At 43.4% G+C, this 15825-nt stretch overlaps 1 protein-coding gene across 6 annotated transcripts in view; it reads left to right on the top strand.

Annotated features, from left to right (window-relative positions):
- cacnb2a (calcium channel, voltage-dependent, beta 2a) overlaps positions 1-15702 on the top strand; it is a 57337-nt gene extending 41635 nt beyond the window's left edge. For 4 of the 6 annotated variants that reach the window (XM_035143048.2, XM_035143051.2, XM_035143052.2 and 1 more), the window contains 11 exons: positions 3488-3610; positions 3693-3829; positions 3923-3999; positions 4296-4429; positions 7053-7133; positions 7258-7316; positions 8407-8516; positions 9383-9534; positions 10325-10420; positions 11076-11258; positions 12686-15702. In XM_035143048.2, the coding sequence (XP_034998939.1) occupies positions 3488-3610; positions 3693-3829; positions 3923-3999; positions 4296-4429; positions 7053-7133; positions 7258-7316; positions 8407-8516; positions 9383-9534; positions 10325-10420; positions 11076-11258; positions 12686-13444 (1911 nt within the window). In that variant the 3' untranslated portion in view covers positions 13445-15702. Of the gene's footprint in view, positions 1-3487; positions 3611-3692; positions 3830-3922; positions 4000-4295; positions 4430-4631; positions 4652-7052; positions 7134-7257; positions 7317-8406; positions 8517-9382; positions 9535-10324; positions 10421-11075; positions 11259-12685 lie in introns of all 6 variants that reach the window. The other 2 variants (XM_035143053.2, XM_035143054.2) reach the window with 1 other exon arrangement.
- Positions 15703-15825: the final 123 nt, after the last annotated feature.

The following is a 15825-nucleotide window of genomic DNA, read 5'->3' as shown; positions in this document are numbered from 1 at the left end:
CAAAGGTAACACAATCTGAACAAAACCCAATGTAAACAGCTGTGGTTTTAACTCTGGTTATTTGCCAGATTATTTCTTCCTCAGACCTTCTGTCTGAAAGTTCCCTGCCAAACCTTTGACATCAAAAACCCGAAGTAATGAAGTCAAAATAAAAAATCGAACCAACGTCAAGTTTGCAACATCAACGTCGTCTCAGAGTGCACTGAATTCCAGACATTAATTCTATGGCTTATTAAGCAAACCTTACTTTTTCTTTACTAATACCCAATCTCACAATGTTAAAGAAAGTGGAAATCCAATTTGTGGATCCGCCCCCTGATCTGGATCCGCACCAAAATACTTTCTTCATATATAGCATCCAAATGGACAGGGATTGAAAACATACCCCCCTTGGTGGAGATAACAGTAGCTTCAATGGCTTAGTCATAGACATTAACAGCATTTATTAATCATGACTTGGTGTTCATGCCTGAAATATATTCAAGCATCCCTGGATAATTATAGAAATATCTTCCCACTCTAAATGAATGAAGGTTATGATTCCCCTCGTACCGTATGATAATAGATTTTACAGCCTGAAGCCAGAGCACAGACCTGAAGAGAATTCATCTCCAATCGATCCACAGCATTCAAGGTGAAACAATGTGGGGATCCTGATTTATTACAGCGTGACGTCTTGCGTGTGCTGCTGTGTGGCGGGTTGGGAGTCAGGTGATCACTCGGCCACTGCGAACGCGGAGAGGACCAGCTCATGAAATATGCATGCGGTGATGTGATATTGTGATGAGCGTCGTGCGGTGTTAATTGGCTGTGGTCCGTCGCGCTGCCTCCCAGGGTTCCCAGTCACAGATAGGGCTCCTGTCCAGCTGCTTATCTCCGTCTTATCCTCAGACCCTCAGCCTCTTATCTCCTCCAGTGTTGCTCCTCCTCTCACTTCCTGTCCTCTGCTCTATCCTTCTATCCATCTCCTTTCCTTTCCCTTTTTTCACTCTTCCTCTTGTCTTCCCGGTCTCTAACCCTCTGCCCCTGTCCTCTCCCCCTCGCTCGCTGCAGTCAATATGGCATCCATAATGAAGGCCCATGTTACGTAACAAGCGGGAGATGTAGAGATACTGTGTGCACCGGTGTAAAGGGGCCATTATGTTCCCATCCTGCACTCACCTGCGATATGTGGTGGCGTCGCAGGACATGTAAGAGTGCGTGTGATTCCCTACGGGTCTGTAAGAAGTCAGCCTATAGGAAGCTTCGTTCGACAGGCGGCCATGATGGATAAAGGCGAGCAGAGCAGCCGGGAGCGAGGAGACCACACATGCACATAGATACATGCACTAATGGACCACGTACCTTAATACAGCCATGTGACTCCTTGCTCCAAGGTCGCTCTGTCCTCCACGGGTCCCAGCACTGCACATACTGGATTGGATGATCACCTCAATGAAACACACACACACACACACACACACACACACACACACACGTGCACAAGAACACAGCGTACAATCCTCCCTCTGTGGAATATTTACATTGCTGTCCGCGTGAGGAAAATTATTCCAGCAGGATTTCACTAATGTATTATTCCCCTAATCCCTCACACTTCATCACAGTCACTTCACACCTGTTGTATTTCAATGAGGCCGACAGCGGTAGCCATGATGGAGGAGAGCTCATCGCCCGTGCAGCCCCGGAGCTCGCTGATGATGAATCCCTCCCATAATCGTGAGCTTTGCTGATTTACTTCGAAGATCTCAAGCAGCATTCAGATCCGAGCAAATCCAATCAATCCCACGTTCCTGTTCAGTTGTTGAAGGAGGATTGGATGGTGCTGCACAAAACTTATAATCATCTCTGAAAGTCTGTATTGTGTCTTAAAAGCTGCAGTAAGTGATTTTCGGGCCACGTGTGAGTCGTTAACAATGATATATTATTTTCCACTTTTTAACCCTAACCCTTTTTTAAACCACCTAAACCACCTAAACCAGCTGCCCAGAGCCAAACGGCAGCCAAACAAATGAATCTGAACATAGTGGAGCGTTTAGCAGCTGCAGTAGTGGAGATGGAGAACAAAAAAGGATCAAATAAAAGTGGATATTTAATCAGGTATAACACACCTCTAAAGGAATCCTAATGCTCTGTGTGTCCTGCACATTTATTTTCGTATTTCGAGTGTTGTGATGAAAACCAACCACAATGTGATGGATTTAATCTACTTTGAAAGCATCTTTCAGAATTTGTCAAAGGTCCAACAGAAATCACAGCATCAAAGCTGCCGATCTAGCGAGCGGGTTGAGTTTGGCTTCAAGCTGAATATCACACACACCCCTTCTCCTCATCGTGCTCTCTTTCATGTGCAGGTAAATATTTATCGTGTGCGAGCGAGCGCTGGGAGATTACTCTAAGCTACACTTGTTTTGGCCGACTGTCACACGGTTAAAAGCAGGGCAAATGAAATCTGGGCGAGGGCATGACCACGTTGCCAATGTGCTGCCAGGCCGACTCCAAGATTATGTCTAAAAGCATTTTATATAATAAAGGGATGTGGGTCCTATATGTGTGTATCATGGTCATGCAACACAAGAAAGCATATGGTTGTCCCATTACATTTTCTCATGATATGATATTAAATCGTCATTCAAATCCACACTGTGGGCTGAGGAGATTTTCTTGCTATGTGGAAAAATATCTCACTTTCTATTTTGCGCAGTCTGTGTATGACAGTCACATTGTGAGGTGGTTGCATGACAGGCTGCGGAGGCACAGAAACAATTCATTAGCTCTATGCATTATCTCAATGCACTGACTGTCCCACAGAGGAAGGTCAGCAGCGATCAGATAGGAAGCTCAGTATTGATTCCCCCTCGTTGCAAAGATTGCAGAATTGATTTATGAACAATTTGCACAAGTGCTGTTTGTGCCACTCGGGAAGTAAGCACAAGACTCGAGTCCCGTTTTTACTATTGGTGTCAAAGTGGTGATCGCTACCCACGGCAACCTGTTGCGTCACTCTTAATTGTAATGCGTTTTAAGCCTGTAGCAGAGAGACGGTGCAGCAGCAGCATCACTCATGGAGTCGGGATGAGTCAGAGGCCGCTTGTATCCCGCACACAGGGATATTTTTACGCTCTGCACAAAGGCAAGAATAACAAGTCAAGAAGGAAGAAACTATTTTAAAAGTTTCGAGGAACAAGTGCTGTCTTGTGGATATTCTGAGGTTAAGGGTCTGGATTTTTTCAGTTAAGGTACAGAGTTACTTTTTGACATTCTTACATTTTTAACAATCATTTTCAAGCAACAATATGCAACTTTAAGATGAGACAAGATAAGATAAACACTCCCACAAAAGAAAACATGAAAGGATTAAATGGAATAAAATAGGTAATTCAATTAAATAACAGGATTTATCACGACACGTACGTAGCTGCAGAGGGCGCCGTTTTTCAGTTAAAGGTACATGGTGTTGCTTTAATCTCCCTCTTGTTCCTCTTTGCAGACCAAACCAGTTGCATTTGCTGTTCGCACAAATGTCAACTACAGCCCGAGTCACGATGACGACGTCCCTGTGGCAGGCATGGCCATCTCCTTCGATGCTAAAGACTTCCTCCACGTCAAAGAGGTGAGCCGCTACTCTCCTTTGTCAGGGAACATAAGGAGGAAGCTGAAGGTGACACGTAACTGTCTGTGATTACTCTGTGTAGAAATTCAACAATGACTGGTGGATAGGACGTCTGGTGAAGGAAGGCTGTGAAATCGGTTTCATCCCCAGTCCAGTAAAGCTTGAAAACACTCGTATCCTCCAGGAGCAGAGAGCCAAACAGGGCAAGTTCCACTCCAGGTAAGAAGCCAAATCTGCACCCAAGTCAGTTTCTTCGGCTGCGAGATCATCTTAAGTAAATTAACACACGAGAAATGTTCCTTCTCATTTCAGTAAATTGGGAGCGAACTCATCTTCCAGTTTAGGTGAAGTGGTTCCTAACTCACGGAAATCTACTCCTCCTTCGTCTGGTAAGTAGCTCGATAGGTAAATCTGAAAACCACACTTGATTAATGCCTCGTTGTTTCAAACATTTTACCACTGAATACAAGTTTAAGGTAAGATATAAGTTAAATATTTCGTATTTTTGATTTCCTAAAGTAATTTTTTATCACATGTTTTAATGGTCGTAACTGTTCTTTTAAATGTTTGATTAGATTTCTCTGTGTTGAAGCTACATCCTGTGCTACTGTTGATGTGAAATGTACCCTGTGATCTCCTGTGTTCACCTCTGTGTGATGGTGCTCTTGTCTGTCTGTGTGCGTAGCCATTGACATAGACGCCACAGGCTTAGACCCCGAGGACAATGAGCCCCCCGTCCACCTGCGCTCCCCTAAAGCCAGTCCAAACACTGTCACGTCGCCCCTAGCAAAAGAGAAACGAATGCCCTTCTTTAAGAAGGTAATCTGTACGACGCCAGCCTCTCCTCTTCTCTGTCCGTCCGCTCGGCTTTTGACTAAAATGCCTGTGGCTGCTTGGCCTCACTCAGCGTCCGTCCTGTGTGTCTACTCCACCGTCCTTGTCCCTCGGCGTGCACCAACCGGCCATTAGCATGCATGCCTGTTCTTAACCTCTCTCTTTCTCCTCTTCCATCTCACTGTAGCTAAGCAGAAGCAGAAGTCGGTAAGTCGTGGTCACAGCGGGGTTCTGGGGACGACCTCCAGAGGTCTGATCTGTACGATACCTGTGTGACGTCTGAGCAGCGACTTTGTACTCACCTCTCACCTACTCACTGCAATCCTCTGTGTTGTGTGTGTGTGACTGTGTATGTGTTTGTAAGTGAACTTGTGATGCTGATTCAGTGAGATCTCAGTGTGAACAGCTTCTTAAAAAGACGGATTAGATCTGAATTTACTTATATATCCAAAGGAATATTGCAGCACTTATTCTTGCTGAGGGTTAGATGAGGAGATCAATACAAATATCATATCTTCAGTTAGCTTAGCTTGGCATAAACCATGGCAACAAGGTAAACACAGCTAGCTTGGCTCTGTGTAAAGGTCACAAAGTGCTTTTACCTACTAAAGCTCACAATTAACATATTGAATCGCATTTATTTATCCGTATAAAAAATGATAAAAGAGAAATGCCAGCATCATGACTTTCAAAGGAATTCTTTCAATTAGCCAAATATTTGCACAATGGGAAATGTATGTCAAATCACTTTTAAAGCAATAACAAAATTGAGTTCAATGCATTAAGTTTGATTTTGAGAGTTTAGGTTTGAAAAACACATCATAGTTCTGCCACTAAACGTTGCTGCACATTAACATATGATAGTGCCTATGCATTGTTTCCCTTGATTACATGAAATCCAAGGTTGATCTAAAGCTACCGAAAGCAAAAGTAAACGTCCATTAATACCCTCATGTTAGTCAGCAGGAGAGTTCCCACAATGTCTCAGGGGAGGCTCAGTGACGACAGCAAACGTTAGACAGAAAGAAAATGTTTAGAGGAGGAAGAAGAGGGGGTGACAGACGCTTGGTTACACGTCGTCCACTAAAACACTCGTCATAAAGATAACACAAACCGAGAGCAGCAGCTTGAGGACAAATAAGGATCGAGACAATGGCTGCGGTGAACGAAGCGGCCCCTTGTACGTGGTTCCAGGAGGAAGAAGTCGAGTCTCTCTGTTTCCCAGCTGTCTGCTCTCCTACAGAGCTTCAACTTAAATCATGCACTGGCTCTGCTTCAGTAAAAAAATAAAAAACGGGAGGAGTACTTTTATGTAGCTCCAGTGTGCTGGCGTGTCCACACACCACATCCAACACGCCGCTCTGCCAGGGATGCACAGCAGGTTCACTGCCTTGATGTCAGATGTCCATAGAAACGCAATTCCTCAAAGAACGTCCCAGGAGTCGGCAATTATATATTATATTTATATATTTATATTTTCAAACATATATATGACACAAAAAGAGAAAACCAGGGGTATTCATCCCCAAATGAGTCAATCCTTATTCAATAGCCGAGAAGATTGGCACCACTAAAATGTCTGTGTGGTAAATATGACGCTGGAAAGTGCTGACGATTAGCCTAGCTTAGCAAAACTCAAACTAAACAATAAAACTCCCCAAAATACAGAAAACAATATTAACTCCTCCGCATTGAGTTGCCAATTTCCAACTTTAAGAAAGAGACATTTTGGGGAAATGCCGTCTAACCACACACCATATTTCGCCAGCAGATAGTTTGCGTAGCTTAGCCTAAAGACTGTAAAAAGGGATTTACCAGCAGCTGGATTGGTTATGTTATCTCAGCTTAGCATAATGATTGTAAAAAGGGGAAATGGCTCGTTTGACCTTATTACAAATGCAACTCTTTGCTGTGCTCAGCAGTGAAGTTAGTTTTTTCAGCTTTAGCCAGAGCCAGGCTAAGTGTTTCCTCCTGTTTCCAAACATTATGCTAAGCTAATCAATCAATCAACCAATGTGCTGGCTGTACCTTCATATTAAAATAAGCATAATTCTAAGTCAAACTTTAAACCTTCACTCGCGTCATTTCTCATTAGCAGTGAATCCCAATTTTTCCTTTTCCTTCGAACTACTTTTTTTAAACACGTGTTGCCAAAAACAGCACAATGATCAATTTGCTTTAAACTGATGCTGTTACACAAACTGAGCTCAGCTGTTGTGAGAAGGTTTTCCTACCAGACTCCTAATCTTCCCCTCTCTGACTAACATTTCCTGTTAAATGTTCCTTCTTTTACCCAGTGACACGAGAACCATGAAATGACAGAAATGACCCGCTGTCATTTGCTTGAACCTGTTTTAAAATTTGTAAAAACCTGGTGACGCTTGAATTTGGGAAGCAAAAAGACCAAATCTATTACAAAAATCAAAGCTTGGGTTTTCGTCCCCGGGTTCGGCTGAGACGTCTCATCTCATGGTTCACAGTGTTCCAGTGCTTTCAAATTGTCTTGTTCATTGTTGTTCTGACCCCCCGTGTGATTTGTGATGGCGAGTGTTTACTTTGTCTCCATAAATAAGTGCAACTGTTTTTCTTCCTCTCCTGCTCTCTGAAGACGGAACACATTCCTCCGTACGACGTTGTGCCTTCCATGCGACCCGTGGTTCTGGTTGGACCGTCACTGAAGGGCTACGAGGTTCGTCGGCGGAGACATTTCAAACCGCAGCGCTGCCTTTGTTGTTCATCTATAACAATATTATATTATATATTGACAACTGTGCCTGCCTTTAACGAGTTTATCTCTTATTGCACATCCACAGGTGACAGACATGATGCAAAAAGCTCTGTTTGACTTTTTGAAACACAGATTCGAGGGAAGGTAAGTCAACTGTGACCTTTTTAAAACACAAGCTCTCATCCCGCTTCCTTCCTCATTCCTCGTCTCCCTCCGACTCTATAGGCTGGTATTTATCTGTCCCCTGAGGTTCGCCAAGGGAGTGTGTAACAAGTTTGTTTGGCCTGGAGATGTGTGCTACTGCTTTAAATAGTACCTCTCCATGTCCTTAATAGGCCATAATGGGCCCTAGAGCAGAGAAGGATTCTCCTCACTCAATGTTGAGTCCATCCACAGCAGAAAAGCCTTTAAGTTAAACAACACTAAGATCCACTCAGACCATTGGCAGCTGCAGATAATACTGTTTACTCTCTGTTCTTAAAACATAGTTAAACTCACACAGGCAACATGATGGTATTAAGCTCTGATTCAATATTTTTGTTTAGGCCTCTAGTAAAAGTTATTTTTATTGGAAAAATATGTTCGTGCATGGGTCTCACCCGAAAGGCTAATTTATGCTGCGTTTACATAGGAAAAGAGATACGTCTGTTTAAAATTATGTCACCGTCGCTGTCCACATACTTCCATGTGTTCCTATGTTGGCACGGTTGTTGAGGAATACATCCACTAGAGGGCAGCGCGAGTTTGGCGATGACGGAGAAGGTTGTGAAAATGTAGCGGCTGTTTGTCGGTGTGCCGGAGTGAAGTTGCCTCATACTTACTGGGAGTTTCTGACCAGTTTTAAGAGTCTCTCCTCAAAAAGTTTGGCCATTTTTGAAATTTCTTCCTCGTGTCTTACAATAATCTCGCTTGAATTATTGGCTACACTGCCCCCCAAAGATTTCTGGTGGTACTGCTCTATTCAGTCAATATCCATAAGCTTTTAGAAGACGTGCACAAATGATTGCAGAGTACGGACAGAAGGCTCCGTCTGTGTCTGTGTGTGAATCCAACATTCAGCATAACTGAGCTTTTTGATGTTTTAGTACAAAGAACAGGGATCCACATATGTTATCACAATCTTTCACAAATTTACACCTGTATTTTTGTGTTTGCTTCTCCTTTATTTTTGATCTTTGTTCTCAAGTCTGTATCATCTATATTAACTTGCTGTGTTTCTTGTCTCTTGTCTTAGAATATCGATCACTCGCGTCACGGCCGACATCTCTCTTGCCAAGCGCTCGGTCCTGAACAATCCCAGCAAGCACGCCATCATCGAGCGCTCCAACACGCGCTCGAACTTGGGTACGTTTTGGGCTCAGAAATCACCAATATGCGTGTGAACATCTGGTGTTTTGATTCATAATGTTTTCAGGGAGCTTTAGGAAAAAAGGGAAAGGAAGGAAGCGATTAAAGAAACTCTTGACAATGGTTATGATAACTCCCGACGGCCTGGAACGGCCCTGGCAAGTTTATTTAGTCAGGAATGAAAGATAGAGCATAAAAGCACGATAACAAGTTCAAGAACCGCTTTGATTTGTCTGGGGTTGATTGGGGTTTAGATGTGATTAGTAAGAAACAGATTCCTGAGTCCAACAGAGGTGACTGGGCTAATGATCGCTTTGTATCACCATAAGAATCCGTCAGCGGCTGCAGCAGAGGGAGAAGTCCCAGGAAAAGCTCAGGCTGGAGGCGAAAAAGTGTATTAGATATCTATTTTTAATGATTACACAACGCCACCACACTTTTACTTCCCGATTTGACCTCAGTCTTTTTTTAAATGTCGTGCTGCCACCGAAAACAAAGTATTTTAATGGTGCATTAGGGCTGAGAGCAAGAAGCTTTTTGTGCTACTGCTACGTCATTGTTCCTTCACACTTGATCTCAAAATATATCTGTCTGAAGAGGCCATTTTGTTCTATAAGGGGCATACAATCTTCAATTCCCTTCCCCCCTGAACACTTGCACATTTGCCTTCTTAAAGATATGATCAACAATTTCAGGAAAATTTCCAGTAGCAGCAAAATGAGATTGTGTGACTCACTTGTCATCCAGATGAGCTTTTAGGTTGCGTGTTAGTACTGTGCAGTACTGTGAAAGCCATGTGGCCCGCTCAGAATAAAATGAAGTATAAACTCTTCATTAATCCTCTGCTCTCGTTTCGTCTGTAGCCGAAGTCCAGAGTGAGATTGAGCGGATTTTCGAACTGGCCCGCACGTTACAGCTGGTGGTTCTGGACGCCGACACCATCAACCACCCGTCACAGCTGGGGAAGACTTCCCTCGCCCCCATCATCGTGTACGTCAAAATCACCTCCCCCAAGGTTAGTAAATGACGAAGAGGATAAACGCGATCCATGTGTGATATGAGTGAACAAACAGAACTAAAGAGAATGTCGCGGATGTGAGAGAAAAACGAGGACGAGTGAAGACAACTGACGTGGTGCTCCCTCTGCTCTCATTCGTGTGTTAGTCAGCTGCGAGTGAGTCTGGCTCCTTGACGTCGTTGCTCTTATTGTTTTTGTGTAACCGAGCTGCTGTGATTTTAAACGCAGCTTGTCAGACGTGACCGCTCGTTTGAATGCAAGCGAACGCACGAGGGAACTGATTCATCACTGTGACCTTCAGCCTGTGTGAAACGGGCTCATGATGCAGTGATTGATTTAGAGAAACACATTTTGGTAACGGAGAAAAAGAGACGTGAGATACGAGCTTTAAATCATAGTGGCACCTGTCTTCTCAATTTCACCCTCCTGCCATATTAAATACAGCTTAAGGGATAACAAAAGTATTTTTACAAGTTTTATATATATATGTTCAAGCAGCTGAGGAAGTAGTCAGATAATTTTTTTAAAATAACAATGTAAAAATACTGCATTTATACACGTTTGTCAGTAAAATTATATCAGATGTATTTACTTAAAGCAAAAGTACTTGCCCATTGACAGATTTATGATTAAAGATTACATTTTTATATTATTTAAATGAAATACTGGGGTTTGAACGATGTCTTGTATTTTCTAATTTCTCTTTTAGTTTTTCACCTGAATTTGAATATGTTGGATATAATATCTGAAAATGAACCAATGGCCCTTTGTCCTCATTTGGCTTCAGGTGCTGCAGCGGCTCATCAAGTCTCGAGGCAAGTCTCAGGCCAAACACCTCAATGTCCAGATGGTGGCTGCTGACAAACTGGCTCAGTGCACTCCTGTAAGTCTCTGCTGGGATGATTTAAAATGCCCTGGACTTCTGTTCTTTAGAAATTACTTTGGCTCTGGGTTTTAGTTTTGTGCGCATCTAAAGCCTGATTTCTGGTTTTAAAAGCTTTGTGATTCCTGCCTGTTGTATTTGTGTTCTTCTGTAATCGGCTTAGGTTTTATTTTGGAAAATAGATGACAAATGTACTTGTGCCCATCTGAGCACCCATGGTATTAAAATGAGTGTTGCACTAGTGCCATCACTTGCTTGCACATTCCTGAAGGTTGCCGCATAATCCCAGTCTTACCATATTTCACGTGCCGAAGTGTCCTTGGGCAAGATATTGAACCCCGAATTCCCTTTGACTGTTTTGCAGTGTGTGAATGATGTATGATGGAGAAAGTGCTGCACATAGATGCTCTGTGTGAAAAGGCAAAAATGTATTGTGAAGTACTTCTATACAAATACAGAGCATTTACCATTTTTCTGCTTTTAAATTAACAAAAGTAATTAGGTCACGACCCAAAACCTTTTATTGTGACATTAGACTCCTCAGTATCCGAGTCTGTTATTCCGTTATCCCACCACAGCATCATCTTGTTATTGACCTCATCATGTCTCTTCCATTAATTTTTTTTTACTTTGACTGCACCCTTTCCCTTCCCAGGAGATGTTTGACATCATTCTTGATGAGAACCAGCTGGAGGATGCATGTGAGCATATGGCCGATTACCTGGAGGCCTACTGGAAAAGCACTCACCCCACCAGCTGCAACCCTCCCAACCCACTGCTAACGAAGCTGCCCACAGCCGCCCTGCCCTCCAGCCCGGCCCCGGTCCCCGGCGTGCAGGTACAAGTGCTGAGCAGACTCGGGGCCAAAGGAGGCCACAGAGGACGGGGGGGGGGATAGGGGATAGGGGATACCTGTAGACAGGAAGTGACAGGAGGCAGGAAATGAGATGAAGGGTCTGTCCCAACGCCCACACTTCAGGGGTCCATGTGATGTATTCTATGAACATGTGGGGGTGTGTCTGCGCTCACTGGGACACGTGATTAATGAGGACGTCCTGCAGTTTGTACAGATACACGACTCACCCCGGCTTTGTGGGTCTCATTTAATTTTCACACAGTAAACAACAATTAGGATCAAACCTGCAGTTCTATAGGTGCAGTCAGACGACAGTAAAAAAACACACATTCAGAAGCCGAGGCGTAATTACCTCCAACCCCGTTTGTTTATCTGCTCATTATTTAGTGAGATTATGCATAAACGACCACTTTTCCTCCGAAATTTGATGGAAGTGTAACTATTGCAAAAGAAGAACCCATTAAATTAGAGTAGATCCAGATAAACGAGCAGATAAAGGACATTTATTTAACATTGCGGGATCTGGGCGTTAACCTTGGCAGAGGTATGTGCTCTCCAAGCGCCCTTCTAGTTAAATTATACAACATTTAAAAAGAGTCACATAAAAACACCAGGGGGGAGGTAATGAGTACATTAACTCCCATCAGTGTAACATCGTGTACTTTGTGTAGTATTTTGAAATAATTACTTTTACTCCTACTTTAGTATTTTTTAACTCTAGTATGTTTAAAAGTGAAAAAGTAACATGATGAAGTTATGATTAACCATTTGAGAACACAACAAATCAACAGTAACTAGAACTGTAAAGCAGAATTATGAGTGTGGGTATTAGGACAGACCTCTAGATACAGTAGATACTAAGGTGGACAGGAAGTGAGATGGTAACATGTTTATCTGGAACCTGCAACTAATATGTATTTCTCACTATTATGTTTGACCTTTTTTGAAATGTGTCATTTTGTGGTGTGATTTAAAATCAATACCTAACAACATGGTGTGTGCAAACACTGTAAAATCCCTTCCCTCTACCCTCTCTCTACCCTCTGCCTTCTCACTGGGAAATGTAAGACTGAAAATGAGGAAAACCCTGAGTTTGATGAGGAGCAGGAGTGAGCTTGACGTGTGATTGCTAGTGTGGTGAGATCTTTCATTTGGAATTTGCTTCCCCCGGGACCACGGTCAACCTCCGATCGATGGCTGACTGGCGTGTGTTGACATTGACATTTCATGCTTTACGGTTTTGTGCGAGTGCGAGTGCATATGTACAAAAAGGTAATAAACATAGGCACCAGAATGTGGATGTTAGTTTGCATGAGTTTTGTGTGTGTGTGCGTGTGCGTGTGTGTGCAGTTGCAGTGTGTTTCCTCTGTTGTGTCACTTCACTGACTGGTGATTTTTACTCATCTCAGGGAAGCGGTGCAGAGCAGAAGGGAGATAAAGCTTTAGTGGAGAGAAAGGGCTCCAGAGAGGATCACCATCATCACCACCACCACCACCACCACCAGAGCCAGGACCAGGCGGATGCTGATGCAGAGGTTGAGGGGGAGGACAACGAGGAGGAGAGGCCCCTGAGGTCGGAGTCCACCAGGAGAGCGCAGCACATCCACCACCGTTCGTCTTCCACCAGGACTGAGCAACACAACCACCATCACCACCAACAAAGCAGCCGAGCCAGGGGCCTCTCCCGGCAGGAGACTCTGGACTCTGAGACCCCCGAGAGCCGAGAAAGCAGGGAGAGCCGAGAGAGCAAGGACTCTGCTTACATTGAGCCACGCACTCAGATGCTCCACCAGGAAGAGGAGGAAGAGGACGAGGAGGACGAGGAGGACGAGGAGGACGAGGATCTAGGGGAGGGGCACCCCCAGCAGCAACAGCGCTACGAGCCGCTGCCCCACCGGGACCACAACCACCATCATCACCACCACCACCATCACCGCGGCGCGGCCGACGAGCCTGCTCACGGCACGGGAAACCACCGCTCCAAAGAGCGCGAACAGGACCATAATGAACGTAACAAGCAGCGCTCTCACCACCACCACCGGCCGGCACGTGACCACCACCATCACTACTACGACCGGGACAGAGACAGGGACCGGGAGGGGGAGGTGGCCCCCAAAAAGAGGGGTGATGCAGGGGAGTGGGTGAGAGACTCCTACATCCACCAGTGACCGACCAAATCCCTCCTGAAGCTCATTCCCACTCTTCCTCTTACAGACCGTTCTGTTCTCCATTGTGCTGCTATACCCTGAGACCACAGCATCCTATTTATGTACACCTCCTTTGTAAATGCTGTTGCATCTTTTCCAACGGCAGGATTTTGATTACATAGATACAAATATAAATATATGTATGTGTGTATCTATGCATAGACGTTGTTTATGTGTGGATATGCATGAATATTCTTAAAATATGCATATTTTAAACCTGTGTTTGACAAAGCATGACACAAAAGCAGAATTTGGTTTCTGTACTGAGCTGTGCTTTCTGTGATTAGCATTTTTTTTTTTTTATTGTTTTTATTTTCATTTTGTTTTTTGCTTGCTACCACTTGAATATGTTCCTTCAGACTACTGCTAGGGTTGACTGCAAGAGTTGACTAACCAAGATGGTTTGATGCTGTTTTTACAGAGGTCCTTTCTTTAAAGGAATAGTTTGACCATTTGGGAAATAAACTAATTAATTAAAATAATTCAACTAATGCAGCCTGGTATAATCCTGCAATAGTGTTCATGAAGGTTATAATGTTCCGATTTGTGTGTTAGAGAAGTGTCGATTGAATATTTTGGAGGCTGCAGTTTGTGGTGCTGTTGGTTTGTATTGTGTTACACTGACGGGTTTTTCTATTATTTTGTCCGCTCGTGTGTGTAATTAAGAGCAGGATGAATAACAGAAACACGTCTCTGTATATGCAGTTGAATCAGCACCTCTCTAAAAAAGACCTAAACATTATAAACTTCACGAGGGTCAATCAAATCAAACTGCATGTGTTAACATTAGAAAGTGTACTATTTGGTAAAAGAGCTAACTGGCTGGTAGCTGTAGCTTTAAGAGACAGATACTGGCGTCTAATCTCCAGCAGCAAATCTTGTAAATCTATTTCCCAAAGTGTCGTACTACTCCTTTAATTTGAACGTTCATCAGTTATTTGCCTAGTTCCCTTTTTGAAATTCTGCGTCCCTGGTTTTCAACATTTGGCTCCGACATATTTAAGCCTCCGTGGAGGAGGTGCACCTTAGTCATGCCTTACGAAACAAAGCGAGTTCTACAGTAAATTCCTCTCTTACATGCAGTACTGTTCTTTGTATGGGTCCAGAAACATTTTATAACATTGATACACCCGTTGTTCTGCACTTTTACTGGTTAACTTTGGTTTAATGGGAAAGCAATTTGATACGACATGCAGCTCACAGTAGGTCTGCTGCGACCAACACTCCATGAAGGTTCATCTTTTATTGAGTCTGGCCCCTTTTCTAACGAATGTTGTTCAACTCCCACTTGAAGTCATCACATCATCGTAGTACACAGATGTTCAGCTATGGATATTTCTTCAGTATGTTCCTCACAAAAAAAAAAGATTTGTTTGTAAAACAAAATTCAAACAATTTCAAATGTAACGAGAGTAAGAAGTTTTCAGTATTCTTGTTATGTTCTCACGCCGCTGAGTGAAGCCGTTTCCAGAGATAAACTCAGAAAAAATGTCCGTACCCAATTTTCTGGACATTGTCCGGAGTTTGCCTTTGACATATTAGGAACGCAGCAGGAGATTGTCCGGGTCAGACGCGTTAAAGAAAACAGGAAAATGTCCAGAACATTCAGACAGGACATAAACAGAAATTCAGCGTCTTCCACGTGTATGACTCTTATTTTTCATCCTTGAGACATTTGTATTCTTACAGTTGTGCATCATCAACACGCCCACTTGTTTGCTGTGAATTATCGGGACATTTTCCTGCTGTATTCAAACATGGGCTCACTCCGATATTGTCTGAACACACCCTGAAGGAAGTGATATTTGCGTTCTCACGTGCAGCCCCTCCAGAAAATTGTCCAGACTTCTGTGCACGTCTGAAAGATGTTAAATACAAATTGTCTTATTTCATGCAAATTGATGGTGATTGATGCTTTGAGCTTCCAACAGTCAAACTTTAGGCTCAATACTCTGTGTTGTCAAACTACTTTTTTCAGATATCATGTGTTGAAAATCTGTATCCAGCTAAATATGAGTCCAGGCCCCTCTGTTTACAAACCCACCATCTGCTCATCTTCTTTGGTTTTGCCTGACAATTGTAATTCTAAAAAACTCCATTTCTATGCTACATTGATAGCACTACTGGTTTTTTAACGGTGTACATGTGTGTGTACATAATGCATAAATATAAAAGAATAAAGTTGGCAACAAGAGGACTTGCCGCTCGGGGGGGAAGAAGCCTTTTGACGTGTGCTTTGTCAGAAGACCCAGACAGAGGAGGGGAAAGCTGTGTCTATAAATAGTCGTCTGAAAGTCTACTGAAAAAACTGAGGTAGACTCACCGGCCCGCCTCCGGAGTCG

This window comes from Hippoglossus stenolepis, chromosome 19 (genome assembly GCF_022539355.2).
Source record: "Hippoglossus stenolepis isolate QCI-W04-F060 chromosome 19, HSTE1.2, whole genome shotgun sequence".
Lineage (NCBI taxonomy): Eukaryota > Metazoa > Chordata > Actinopteri > Pleuronectiformes > Pleuronectidae > Hippoglossus > Hippoglossus stenolepis.
This window is presented reverse-complemented; position numbering and strand designations above follow the sequence as displayed.